The sequence below is a fragment of the Amblyraja radiata genome, chromosome 24, assembly GCF_010909765.2.
Source record: "Amblyraja radiata isolate CabotCenter1 chromosome 24, sAmbRad1.1.pri, whole genome shotgun sequence".
NCBI lineage: Eukaryota > Metazoa > Chordata > Chondrichthyes > Rajiformes > Rajidae > Amblyraja > Amblyraja radiata.
This window is the reverse complement of record NC_045979.1, coordinates 34,204,246-34,217,505: the sequence shown is the minus strand read 5'-3', so window position 1 is coordinate 34,217,505 and position 13,260 is coordinate 34,204,246. Positions and strand designations below refer to the sequence as shown.

Genomic DNA, 13,260 nt, shown 5'->3' with positions numbered 1-13,260 from the left:
GTGAACACCGCGGTTGAGATACTCCAGAGAACAAGCAGGAGAAAGAGCATCCAGCGCCCCACTTCCCATGAGATGTAACTGGGCAAAGGGCAAGAGATACAGAATCACTGGGAGAAAACGAGACGGTTTATCTTTGAAACATTTACCTGTTATTTGCTTCATAATCTTGGTGAAGTGGAGCGGGGGGGGGTGGCAACTCGTGATCACCAATTACTACCTCATTGCTGGGGCATGGCTGCAAGGCTGGGAATGAGAGATTACACCGTTAAATGGATTTGGAGAAGACAGAGAAATAAGTCAAGAGATGGAGCAGTAAATACAGTTAATACAGAGTAGATAGACACAAATTGCTGGAGAAACACAGCGGGAGAGGCAGCATCTCTGGAGAGTAGGAATGCGTGAGGATTTGGGTCGAGACCCTTCTTCAGACTGGGGGGTCACTGGACAGGGAAACTGGGGATGTGGAAGGATACAAAGAACAGTGTAATACCCTGGAAGAAAGAAAATGCAGCTGCAAGGAAATTTATAATAAAATCCATATGGATAGACAGGAATAATAAAAAAGGATCTATTCAAATGGTGGAAGGGGGATGGGGCAATAAATATGGAAACAGATGAGACCAATTAAGAAAATTAATTTAAAATGATAATGCTTAATCTCACACCCTCGATATTACTTGGATTAACGCGGTAGGTGTGTGGATGGGGAAACCGTTCACGAAACATCGGTTAAATGTTCGGTCATATCGGCGTTCCTTTTACTAACGTTCTTAATTCCTAAAGCAAATATCACACAAAAATGTGATAGAAAGCCAGATCTATTTCCATTATAATAGGATAAATAAGAAAGTGTTCTCACTTTTATTGATTATGTTTCCTAATATTTGGGTTAATTGGATCAAAGACCCATAGAGAAACACAGTATAGACACACGCCATTTGGCCCTTCAGTCAACTGCTTTCACACGATTCCCGTGTCAATCCTATTTTTATTTCCCCCACTTTCTCACCAAATACTATTACCGTCCATTCAACCGCTTTCCTGTACACACGGGGCAATTTACAACTGGCACATCTTTGGGACCTGGGAGGAAACTGAAGCACTTAAATGAAACCAACACAATTAAAGGCAAAACATGCAGATCACGCACAGACAGCACCTAATGAATCTATGTGGTGGCGTTGTGAGACTGTGGCTCTACAGGCTGTGCCACTGTGCATTCAGAACAATACTCTCACACACTTAATGCCAGTGAAAGGAAGGCACAACTTTCTCCCAATTAAAGAATTCCCAATCAAAACACCAGCAATTAGTACATTGTAACGTTCATTGGAAACAGAGCGGTTTACCTTGCAGAGTAATTGGATGTTATCGAATTTCCACAAGAATATTCATGACCTGTTGGAACAAGGTAATAAAAGTCAGTTTCACTGCTTTTCACTTGCAGTTCAACAAGTAGGTATGAATTTCCAATGAAAGGAGTTGATAGGCTTAACAGACAGGATAATGCTTCTTCAGTGTGATTTGCAACAAATGGGAGATGTGATCATAACAAGCAGGAGTGCTCGTAACAACTCTGGCTCCAGGTGTAGACGGCACGGTGGCGCAGCGATAGAGTTGCTGCGTTACAGCGCCAGAGGCACGGGTTCGATCCTGACTACGGTTGCTGTCTGTATGGAATTTGTACTTCCTCCATGTGACCGCGTGGGTATTCTCCAAGTTCTCCAATTTCCCCCAATCTGAAGTCGTGCAAGTTTGTTGGTTAATTGGCTTCTGTAAATTGTCCCCATGGAACTAGTGTACTGGTGAATACTGGACGTTGTGTACTCAGTGGGCCGAAGAGCCTGCTTCCACGATGTATCCACAAACTAATCAAAAGGGCCCAATTTCACTTGAGAGGAGTATTGCTTGGGATGAAACATTACAGTGATGGGGAAGGGTTGGATAGGGGTTTAATAAAATTCCATGCAGAACAGGTGAGGAAGAGGGAACCTATTACAGGTGTGCAAAACTGTGAGCAGCATAGACAGGGTATTTTGGGGACCATTTTGCATGACAGATATGTGTAAAAGTGGAGAACATATGGTTAAGTTAAGGAGCAGAATGTTTCAAGAGTATCAAGAAATATTTTTAAACCGAGAAGATAGAGGTACCTGGATTGCCACAATGGACGAGGTGCTGGTAAATGGGATTAGTATCGATAGTACTGAATGGTCAACATTAACACAGTGGACCAAATCTGATACCGCCATCTAGGAGTTAACTGTGGCCACATTTACGGATAATAACTGTTACCTTCCCACATTTGATTGTCGGTCATGTGGAGATGGTGGTGGGAAAATGAATGTGCTTGGACTGATGTCACTGCAAACATAGTTTAATGCTGTGTAAGCATAAGAGGAAGTTCTAGCCAGGAATCTGGCCTACACCAGCACTGGGAAATCTATTTCTGGAGCCCAGCAACCAACTATTGACAAATGGGCCATAATTCCATCATTTTAATCTTGATAAATTAATTATATAACGTGCATGGATTTCAGGGATGATGAGGAGAAGGAAAGAGGATGGGGTGAAGAGGCGAAGATAGATCAACCATGCTTGAATGGTCTATTTCTGCTTCTATCACGTGATCTTATGAACCACACCACCCCCACTCCCCCTTCTACTCCCCATTCCCTCCACTGCTTACCAGTGTCGTTTATTGTCACTAGGAAACTGCAGGGCACGTCACTGCTGGAGATGGACACGTTGACCATTTCACTGGATTTTGATCCACGTTGATTTGAGGCTGTGCAATAATATCGGTGGTGCTGGTGTTTGAATGATTGACAATGTAGATCCAGGGTATTGTTGTCTGAGATCTTTGAATCCACAGATGGGGTATTTTCATACCAGCTGTTGTTAATGGGAAGGGATCCCCGGACCGACTCACAGGACACTGTCACGGAGCCCCCGCGACAGGAGACATTGGCTGGTGACAGAAATCGAAGCACAGGAACAGAGACGGGTTCTGTGGGAAAGGAGCAAACTGTCAGACACTGAGTGAACATCTGAAAAGCAAACACTCGCCAATATCCACCTTCTCTTTATCTTAGCCAGAGCCGCCAGTTTGGAATCTGACCCATCCATCTACATAGAGTCATAGAGTCATACAGCGTAGAAACAGGCCCTTCGGTCTAACTTGCCCGCACTGACCAACACGCCCAATCTACACTAGTTTCACCTGCCCTTGCTTGGCCCTTAACACTCTAAACTTATCCTATTCATGTACCTATCCATGTAATTTTTCTTAAATGTTCAAGAGTTAAGAGTTATTGTCAGACGAATCAGCAGACAATCTTGGATTCTCTTTTGTATTTCAGGAATTTCCAGCAGAAAAGGCAGCATCGTTAATGCAACCCTGTCGGACATTGAAAGCAACAAGGAAGCTGCCCAATAATCTAATCAAAATCAAACTGTGTATGCAGGAGTCCAATTATGAAGGAAATCGACAGCGGTATAGGCCAATGCAGATGAGGACAATGCCACATTTCAGAGCGACAGACAAATTACCCATCAGAAAGCTCATTCTCCTCATACTTTACCAAATTTATACGTCTCTGTGTCTCTCCATCCTCCCAGCTGCCAGAACTGCCATGTCTGCCACTGTACCAGTACACAGCAGCGCCATCTGATTTCCAGCATCTGCAGTTTTTTTAAAATCTTTCTTGAATCTGAAACTTTGCCACAATTCTACGATACCAACAGTCAAACACCCCATCAGTGCATTAGTCTCTTCCGAAAGCAGAAAGCGGTGGAGAGGGAAAGGTGGCTAGTAGTGCGATCCAGTTAGAGGTCGGCGAATTAGATGCTGTGTGCACATAGTAACGTTGGCCAAGTCGTCCTGCGAAATGATCGGCGAGGCTGAGCTTGGCCTCGGCGAAACATTGCAATTTACACCTGGAACAGCGGATATATGAGATGACGTTGGAGGAGATGCGCGTGAAGCTCTGCCACCCGAAAAGACTGTTGGTATCTTTGGACGGAGTAGACGGAGGAGGTATAGGGACAGATGTTGCATCTGATGACCCATTTATGATTCTCCGGGTATTCAGACCGCGAGCAACACTTGTTTCTCACTGACCTGTCGGATTATTAGTTTGAGTCGAAATGCAAACCTCCGACAGAGTGATATTTCATACAGTTCAGAGGCAGGGAAATGTGCTGAGCATCCCACTTGAAGTGGGTGGCCGCTCAGTGGGACAGAGCCCGCACTGGGTGAGAGCAACATTAGTGGGGTTTCCCGACTCCCGCCCGCTCCCCGCAGGTCTCTGCACTGCTGCGGAGCCTCGGGATATCTGTGCTGCCCTGACCTTTCCCGGAGAAAACATGGATCAGGCTTTTCAGTGGAGATATAATGTCACTCATTGGGAAACCTACCTTCAGATACTTGGAGATGTACTTTAAATGTTGGTTCGCCAGGTGTAGTAATTCCACATATGTACCATCCTGTATCTCCAGAGTGAAGATCCTCCACAGTCACAGTAAATATTCCTCGAGCCGGGTTATCTGTGATTGACACTCTTCCACTCCGTCCGTGTTGCCCATTTGTTTGCACCATATCTGTACATTCGGAAGTCTGCACACGGCACCAGTATTTTGTGCGTGAGCGGTACTCTGTTGCATAGTGACAATCGGTTGTGATCGCTCTTCCCACAACTCCTGTTACATGCGTCTCTCCCCACACTGCACCTGAAATGGAGGGGAGAAACATTCAGATGGAGAGTAGATGAACTGTTTAACGGAAATAGATACATTTTGAAGATTACATGAAAGAAAACTTAAATAGTTACATATGTCATATTGTTTCACGGCCAATGTCTCCGGTCTGAAGTGCAGGCAGTGCTGTTATTGTACCAGTTGTGTCAGTGTTCTGTCCCCGGGTCAGAACAATTTGGGTTCACTTCCCACTCCAAATCCCTGAGCAGAAACTGGGCTGGGATCTCAGCGCGGTACTGAGGGAGCGCGGCAGTGTTGCGGGAGCAGCCTTTCAACAATCCCAGGCGGTGCCCGGCCTCTCAACCCACAGAAAGACCCCACTTTGCTATTTCATTGGCGGTGCCGCCGGCTGTATTGCCAACATTCAGTAAATGAACTTTTGTCAGAAGCAATTTCCTATTTACTTTCCCAACTAAAAGATTGCAGAGAGGAACTGACGATGCAGCAAAATAATTACAATATGTCTTCATTCGCCTTTGACCATGGCTTCCGCAAACACTGCTCAGCAAACAGTGTTACAACGAGCTGCTCGCAAGATGCGGTTCAGAGATACGAATCTACACACCCTTGTTTCAGCAGCGCGAACAAAGTGGCAGCACTGAAGAACAATTCAGTGTAGTGGAAGAAATGACTGTTTGAACATATTAGATTAAAATACATTGCAAGCCAGCACACACTACTAAAAACAACCGTGACATCGACCCGAAATGTCACCCATTCTCTCCCTCCAGTGATGCTGCCGGTCCCGCTGAGTTGCATTCACTGGATTTTTATCCACGTTAATTTGAAGTTGTGCAATAATATTGATGGTGCTGGCGTTTGAAGGAATGACAATGTAGATCCAGGGCATTCTTGTCTGAGATCTTTGTGTCCACAGATGGGTTCTTGTTAAACCAGGTGTGGTTAATGGGAAGGGATCGCCGGACAGACTCACAGGACACTGACACTGAGCCCTCGAGACAGGAGACATTGGCTTGTGACAGAAATCCAAGAACGGGAACAGACAGGGGTTCTACGGGAAAGGAGCAGATAGTCAGACACTGAGTGAACATCTGAAAAAGGGACACTTCATCTTCCACCTCATCTGTATCTCGACCAGAGCCACCAGGTTGGAATCTTTCACATGATCACAGAGCCATGCAGCGTAGAAACAGGCCCTTCCGCCAAATTTCCCGCGCTGACCAACACACCCCATTGTTCTACCAGCCCGAGCTTGGCTCATAACCGTCTAAACCTATCCCATTCATGTACTTGTTCAAATGTTTCATATACGTTGGGATTGTACCTGCCTCAACTACCTCCGTCAGTAGCTCATTTCATATACCAACCACCCTTTGTGTAAAAAAGTTACTCCCCAGGATCTTGTCATATAATTACCCCCTCAACTTAAAACAATGTCCTCTGGTTCTCGATTCACCTACTCCGGGTAAGAGGCTCTGTGCATTTACTTGATTTATTTCTCGTATGATTGTGTTCACTTCTATAAGATCACCCATCATCCTCCTGCGCTCCAAAGAATAAAGTCCTAGCCTAATCAACCTTTCCCTCTGCCCTCATGTCTTGGCAACATTCTTGTAAATATTCTCCGCTCCCTTTTCAGCTTGACATCTTTCGTATAACATGTTGATTAAAACTGATCACAAATCATCAGATACATCTCGGTTTCTCTTTTACATTTCATGAATTGCCAGCAGGAAAATGGAGCATTGGTTATTCAACACTGTCAGACATTCAAGGCACCAAGGAAGCTCCCCATTTGTCTAATCAATATCAAACTGTATGCAGCAGTGCAATTATGAAGGAAATCGACAGGGACACTCGAGTGCAGATGAGGACAATGTCAGCTACTCAGAAGTTACATTTCAAAGTGACACCCAACTTGCCCGTCAGAAAGCTCCTTCTCCTCACAATCCATTTACCAGATGTATACATCTCTGTGTCTCTCCATCCTCCCAGCGGCCAGAACTACCACGTCTGCCACTTACCAATATACAGCAGCACCATCTCTCTTTTTCTTTTACAATTCCAGCATCGGCAGTTAATCTTATTTTAACCTGAAACTCTGCCACAATTCTACAATACCAACATTCAATCACCTCATTAGTGCAACAGTATCACCATCAACAACGTTTTAATTTCCTTGTATAAAATTGTTAATAGTGATACTGTTGCACTAATGAGGCGTGTGAATGGTGGTATTGTAGAATTATGTGTATGGAGCGAATGGGAACGTGGAATAACATAGAACTAGTGTGACCGGTGATCGCTAGTCGGTGTGGACTCGGTGGGCCGAAGGATCTGTTTCCATGTTGCATTTGTAAACTACAACTAAATATCCCGGTGACATTTTCCTGTAACCTCTCCAAACCTTTCACATCTTTTGTTTTATAAAGCGGTGATCAGAACTGTGCACCAGATTCCCACCTAACAAATGCTTTGTGCGGATGCCAAAGTGGAGATATAAAGTCACTCATTGGGAAACCTACCTTCAGATACTTGGAGATGTACTTTAAATGTTGGTTCGCCAGGTGTAGTAATTCCACATATGTACCATCCTGTATCTTCAGAATGAAGATCCTCCACAGTCACAGTAAATATTCCTCGTGCCGGGTTATCTGTGATTGACACTCTTCCGCTCTGTCCATGTTTCCCATTTGTTTCCACTACATGTGTACACTGGCGACTTGTCCCAGGGCACCAGTATTTTGTGTGTGAGCGGTACACTGCTGCATAGTGACAATCGATTGTGATCGCTCTTCCCACAACCCCTCTTACTTCGCTCTCAGCCCACAGTGCACCTGAAACTGTAGGGAAAATCTTTCATAAGTTGAAGAGCAAAATTAGCCTTTCACAAACATATACATTATAGTATACATCAATGTATACTATATGAGTCCGTATGTATACTATATATAGTATACATCAATGTATACTATTGGGAGTCCGCCCAATCATTCTTGCCATAGAGGGAGTACAGAGAAGGTTCACCAGACTGATTCCTGGGATGTCAGGACTTTCATATGAAGAAAGACTGGATAGACTCGGCTTGTACTCGCTAGAATTTAGAAGATTGAGGGGGGATCTTATAGAAACTTACAAAATTCTTAAGGGGTTGGACAGGCTAGATGCAGAAAGATTGTTCCCGTTGTTGGGGAAGTCAAGAACAAGGAGTCACTGTTTAAGGATAAGGGGGAAGTATTTTAGGACCGAGATGAGAAAAACATTTTTCACACAGAGAGTGGTGAATCTCTGGAATTCTCTGCCACAGAAGGTAGTTGTGGCCAGTTTATTGGCTATATTTAAGAGCGAGTTAAATGTGGCCCTTGTGGCTGAGGGATCAGGGGGTTGGGAGAGAAGGCAGGTACAGGATACTGAGTTGGATGATCAGGCATGATCATATTGAATGGCGGTGCAGGCTCGAAGGGTCGAATGGCCTATCCTGCACCTATTTTCTATGTTTTTCTATTTTTTTCAATCATTTTCTTATCTGTGTTGAATTCCACCTAGATTGCGACGAGAGACAGATATTGTACACCGTCCCTCACCATCTGCACAGGTCGTTCCAAAGCGCTTCCCAGCCAATGTGGGTGTGAATGGTGAAGAATGCTGCATTGAACACGGAGTCTGTTGCAATTGGAAGGCGCTGTCTCGGGAGCCTTGGTGAGTTGCTGCAGTGCATCGTGCAGATGGTGCAAACTGCTGCTCCTCTGCATCAGCGGGGGAGGTTGAGGATGGGGTGTCTATCAAGCGCGATTCTGGGTCAAGGCTAACCAAGCACAAGTGTTCAGCGAAACTGTGGCCACGGCTTTGCTTGGCCTCGCTGATGTAAACCATCCACGGTCTCTTCTGGACTTCTCTCCTGAGCGTCTCCACACCTACTGGGAGCTACATTTCAAAACTCACTTATGGAGCGACGGCTAAGTAGATTACCTTTAATTTTGTGAGATAACCGGAGTTCTTCCAGCGATTCACACAAATGAACACATTTCTCATCCTGCCATGATCATGAAATTGTACATCCCTGGGTATAAATGATGATGGATCCAAAGAGAATGCATTTGGTGCTTTCTCTGTCTCAAAGTGACTGTGACATCTTAAACGGCAGTCAGAAAATCATTTTTAAGGCAAAAGGCAGACATTTGATGGAATGCACTCAACCCGTTGTGATAAGTGCAGATCTTTCTCTCCTTTCGAAGCTGAACACCTCCCAGGTGAAAGCAACAGGCAATTATTTGCCAGTTCCCCAAACAAATTCTCGCATGTTACACCATGAGCTCACGGTGGCTGCAATGATGCCGCCTTCAAATACCTGGAAACCCACGAACATCACCACAAGGTGAAAAGCAGCAGCTACAAGAACACGAGAGGAATTGTGAAACAGTATTCCCACGGGAAAATAACACTCACCTTTATTGTTCATTTCTGTCACATAACTGCACGTTCCTGCTCCTTTGAAGACTTTCACCTTGAGACTTTCACTGGATTTTGACCCACGATTATTTGAGGCTCTGCAGTAATATTGACGGTGTTGACCACCGAGGATTTCACAACTCAGATCTAGTTGATTGCCAGACAAGAACGTTGAACACCCATACTCGATCTCCTCACACCATGTGTAATAGATGGGAAGGGATCCACGGACAGACTCACACGACACTGACACTGAGCCTCCGAGACGTGAGGCATTTGCTGGTGACAGATATCTGAGCACAGGAGCAGACACGGGTTCTGTGGGAATGGAGCAAACATTCAGTCACCTGTATGAACAGTTAAACACCAAACACATGCTAAATCTCAGCAGCCCTTTATCTCAGCCCGGACCGTCCGGTTGATATCTCACCGGCTCATCTACATCACTGTGAGTGTGGGAAGCCTAGAAACTGAAGAAGGTTAGAGTTATAGAGAGCCGAAAGATGCCCATCACAACAGCTCATTCATGCCGACCAACAGGTCTTTCTAGGCCAGAGCCATATGTCCACGTTTCTCCTTTATCACTCGCAATGGTCTCAACCTACGCAACTGTCCAAAATGTATTTTTAATGCTGTTATTCTGACTGCCTCAACAACTTCCTCTGGCAGCAGGTTCCATATAAATATCACCCAGTGTGTGGAAAATGTTGTCCCTCAGAGCAGAAGTTGGGATGTTATGTTTCAGTTGTACATATGTTGTTGAGGTCGAACTTGTGCGAATTGTTCGACCGCGAATCAGCTTCGGCCGCTCATCTGTACAAAACATGTCATTACAGTAAGTGACACCTCACTATTCCCCCCTCTTGAAATAGTTCCCATTACCTCTGTCCTCCACTTCCTCATCCCACACATCGTGGGGAAATGAACATGCTTCTCGTGATTGATACATTTATATAAGTTCCTCGCTCAATCATTTCCACACGAAGGAATGAAGTCTGAGTTTGTCCAATCGCTCCCTGTGTCATCACATCCTGTCCAGGCAGCGTCGCCCTAAAACCTTTCTGCACGCTGTCCACCTCAACGGCACTTTTCTTGGAGCTGAGGGACTAAAGCTGAACACAATTCCCAAAGTGTGGACTCAACATCTGCACGTCTGAAGCTTATTATCTCAAATTATGTTCTGAATGGTCTCACTGATGACGACCAGCGTGCCAAAAATCCTGTAGAATGCCTTGGAATTTAAAGGCGAAAACTAATTACGGTCCTTGTAGTATAGACAAAAGATGCTGGAGTAACGGCGGAACGAGTTGACCTGGGAGTTGCGGAGGGAACGGCCTCTTCGGAAAGCTGAAAGCGGTGGAGATGGAAATATGTGGCTTGTTGTGGGATCCAGATGAAAGTGACGATAATGTCGGAGGATTACATGCTGTGTGCGACGGCTGATGGGGCGAAAGATGAGTTTATTCACCTTACCACCAGGGAAATGTCGGGGTGGGGAGGCTGGCCGATGTGTGGACAGTGGCTGCTGGGGGTGGGGGCGCGTTGACTTGGCAGAGGGAGAGAGAGAGTGCGCATGGTGGGCAGGGAGTGACTGATCTCTGAGTTGAGGACGGGAAGCAGGCTGACCTGCCCCGGGAGAACTGAACGCAGTCTGTTGAGCTCTGGGGACTGATTCCCTGTTTATTATTCTCCGGGTATTTAGACCGCGAGCAACACTTGTTTCTCACTGATCTGTACCTGTCGGATTATTAGACATTTTTTTTTACAGTTCAGAGGCAGGGAAATGTGCTGAGCATCCCACTTAAAGTGGCACTTCCCGGAGAAAACATGGACCAGGCATTTCAGTGGAGACGTCAAGCCAATCGCTGCGAAACGTACCGTCATATACTTGCAGATGAACGTGAAACATTGGATCCGGGCCATATTTATAAATTCCACAGCTGTACCATCCTGTATCTCCAGAGCGAAGATCCTCCACATTCACCGTAAATATTCCTCGTGCCGGGTTATCTGTGATTGACACTCTTCCACTCCGTCCATGTAGGCCATTTGTTTCCACTAAAACTGTACACCAGAAAATCCACCCATGGCACCAGTATTTTGTGTATGAGTGGTAATATGCTTCATAATGACAATCGATTGTGATCGCTCTTCCCACCACTCCTGTTACATGCGTCTCTCCCCACACTGCACCTGAAACTGAGGGGAGAAACATTCAGATGGAGAGCAGATGAACTGTTTAATGGAAATAGATACATATTGAAGAATACATGAAAAAAAACCAAATCGTTCCATGATGTGTCATATTGCTTCACGGCCAATGTCTCCGGTCTGAAGGGCAGGCAATGCTGTTATTGTACAAGTTGTGTCCGTGTTCTGTCCGCGGGTCAGTACAATTTGGGTTCACTTCCCACTCCAGATCCCTGAGCAGAAACTGGGCTGGGATCGCAGTGCTGTACTGAGGGAGCGCGGCAGTGTTGCAGGATCTGCCTTTCAACAATCCCAGTCGGTTCCCGACCTCTCACCCTACAGAAATACCCCACTTTGCTATTTCATTGTCGGTGCCGCCGGCTGCGCTTTCAACATTAATCTCTCAACCGACACTGGGCCGGACCCGTGTTCAGACATTCACCGCCTTTACAACGCCCTGATTGAGGACAGAGGACGGACGAGTTACAATAAAGCGGGTCCCTTCCTGGAGAGCGGTACTGGCGTGAAAACGCACACCGCCAAATTCAGGGACAGTTTCATCCCAGCTGTTATCAGGCATCTGAATCAACCTACCACAAACAGGTGCTGAACTCCCATCTACCTCTCTGATGATCCTCGGACTACCCTTGTTCGGACTTTGCTGACTTTAACACACTAAATGTTATTTCCTTTTCATGTATCTATGCATTGTAAGAGGATCGATAACACTCATGGATTGTTTTTCTGCTGGCTGGTTAGCACGCAACAATTAAACTTTTCACTGTACCTCTGTGCACGTGACAATAAACTAAACTGAATTTGGAACCCGCTGCTCATCTGGGACAGGTTCTATTCCCTATGACTCCGGCCTGCCTTGGACCTTTCAGCACGACTGAGCCGCGGATTGGAGAGAGGATGGAGAGAGAGTTGGGGGTGGGTGGATAGAACGAGGACAGCGGTTCAGTTTCAGACTCCAGGGAATTGTTGGGTTTACGACAGAGTTGAGTTGGACAAATGCAGGGAATATTTGAACTGACACAAAGCGTCCACAATCCTGACTTCCACCCAGTTGTAAACACATTTTAACTTCCTGGTGACTATCCTTCGGTGCAGGTGGTTTGGAGTATCTGCTCCAAATTCATTCGCTATTTTATGCCTTTCAACTGTACACGAACATAGTCTCGATATTCAAATATGATTTCAGATCCATCACCACAATGCACTGAGTTCCATCTCCCCCATTACATGTCTACACACACTTAACCATCTCTGCTGTGGAAAGGGTGCACGGGACCTCAACTAACATTGAGCATTGGAATATCAAGATCTGTCTTTCACTCACCGGGCAGCGAGGAGATGAGAAGAATGGGAATCCACATTGTTTTATCCATAGTGACAAGGCCGGCACTTGACAGCCTGTCGCTCAGCTCTGAGCTCTCAGATACAACCACATCTCTCAAATAGTAATGAGGAAGAAGGGAACAGTACGTCAGATCCTGAAACATTGCGTGCCAGCAGCAGCTCGACACGTTACAATGTGAAAGGCTCATGGTTATATTTAACAGGTGGTTGGGTCAGATGATCACAGAGTCATACAGCAGGAAACGGGCCCTTCTCCCCAACTCGTTAGACCAATGTGCTCATCTAAATTAGTCCAATTTACCGACATTCGACCCATAATCTCCCCAAACCTTCCCTATCAGTGGGCCTGTCCAAGTGCCCGTTACATGTTGTTATTCCAGCTGCTTCAGCCACTTCGTCAAGTTTGATGTATCTGTAAGGATGGAGCGGCGGTTAGTTATCTCTGTACTCAGAGTCTGCTAACACTGAACAGTGGTGGAAATAATGATAGACAAAACAAAATGCAGGAGCAACTCCTCTCCTCTCTGCTTCTACTCTTTA

The 13,260-nt window shown here is 45.6% G+C and overlaps 1 protein-coding gene across 1 annotated transcript in view; it reads right to left on the bottom strand.

Annotated features, from left to right (window-relative positions):
• LOC116987004 overlaps positions 1 to 13,260 on the bottom strand; it is a 248,236-nt gene that overhangs the window by 82,098 nt on the left and 152,878 nt on the right. Inside the window, exons 2-3 of the mRNA XM_033042886.1 lie at positions 4,420 to 4,731; positions 2,690 to 3,010 (exon numbers count right to left, since the gene is read on the bottom strand). Of these exons, the coding sequence (XP_032898777.1) occupies positions 2,690 to 3,010; positions 4,420 to 4,731 (633 nt within the window). The remainder of the gene's footprint in view (positions 1 to 2,689; positions 3,011 to 4,419; positions 4,732 to 13,260) is intronic.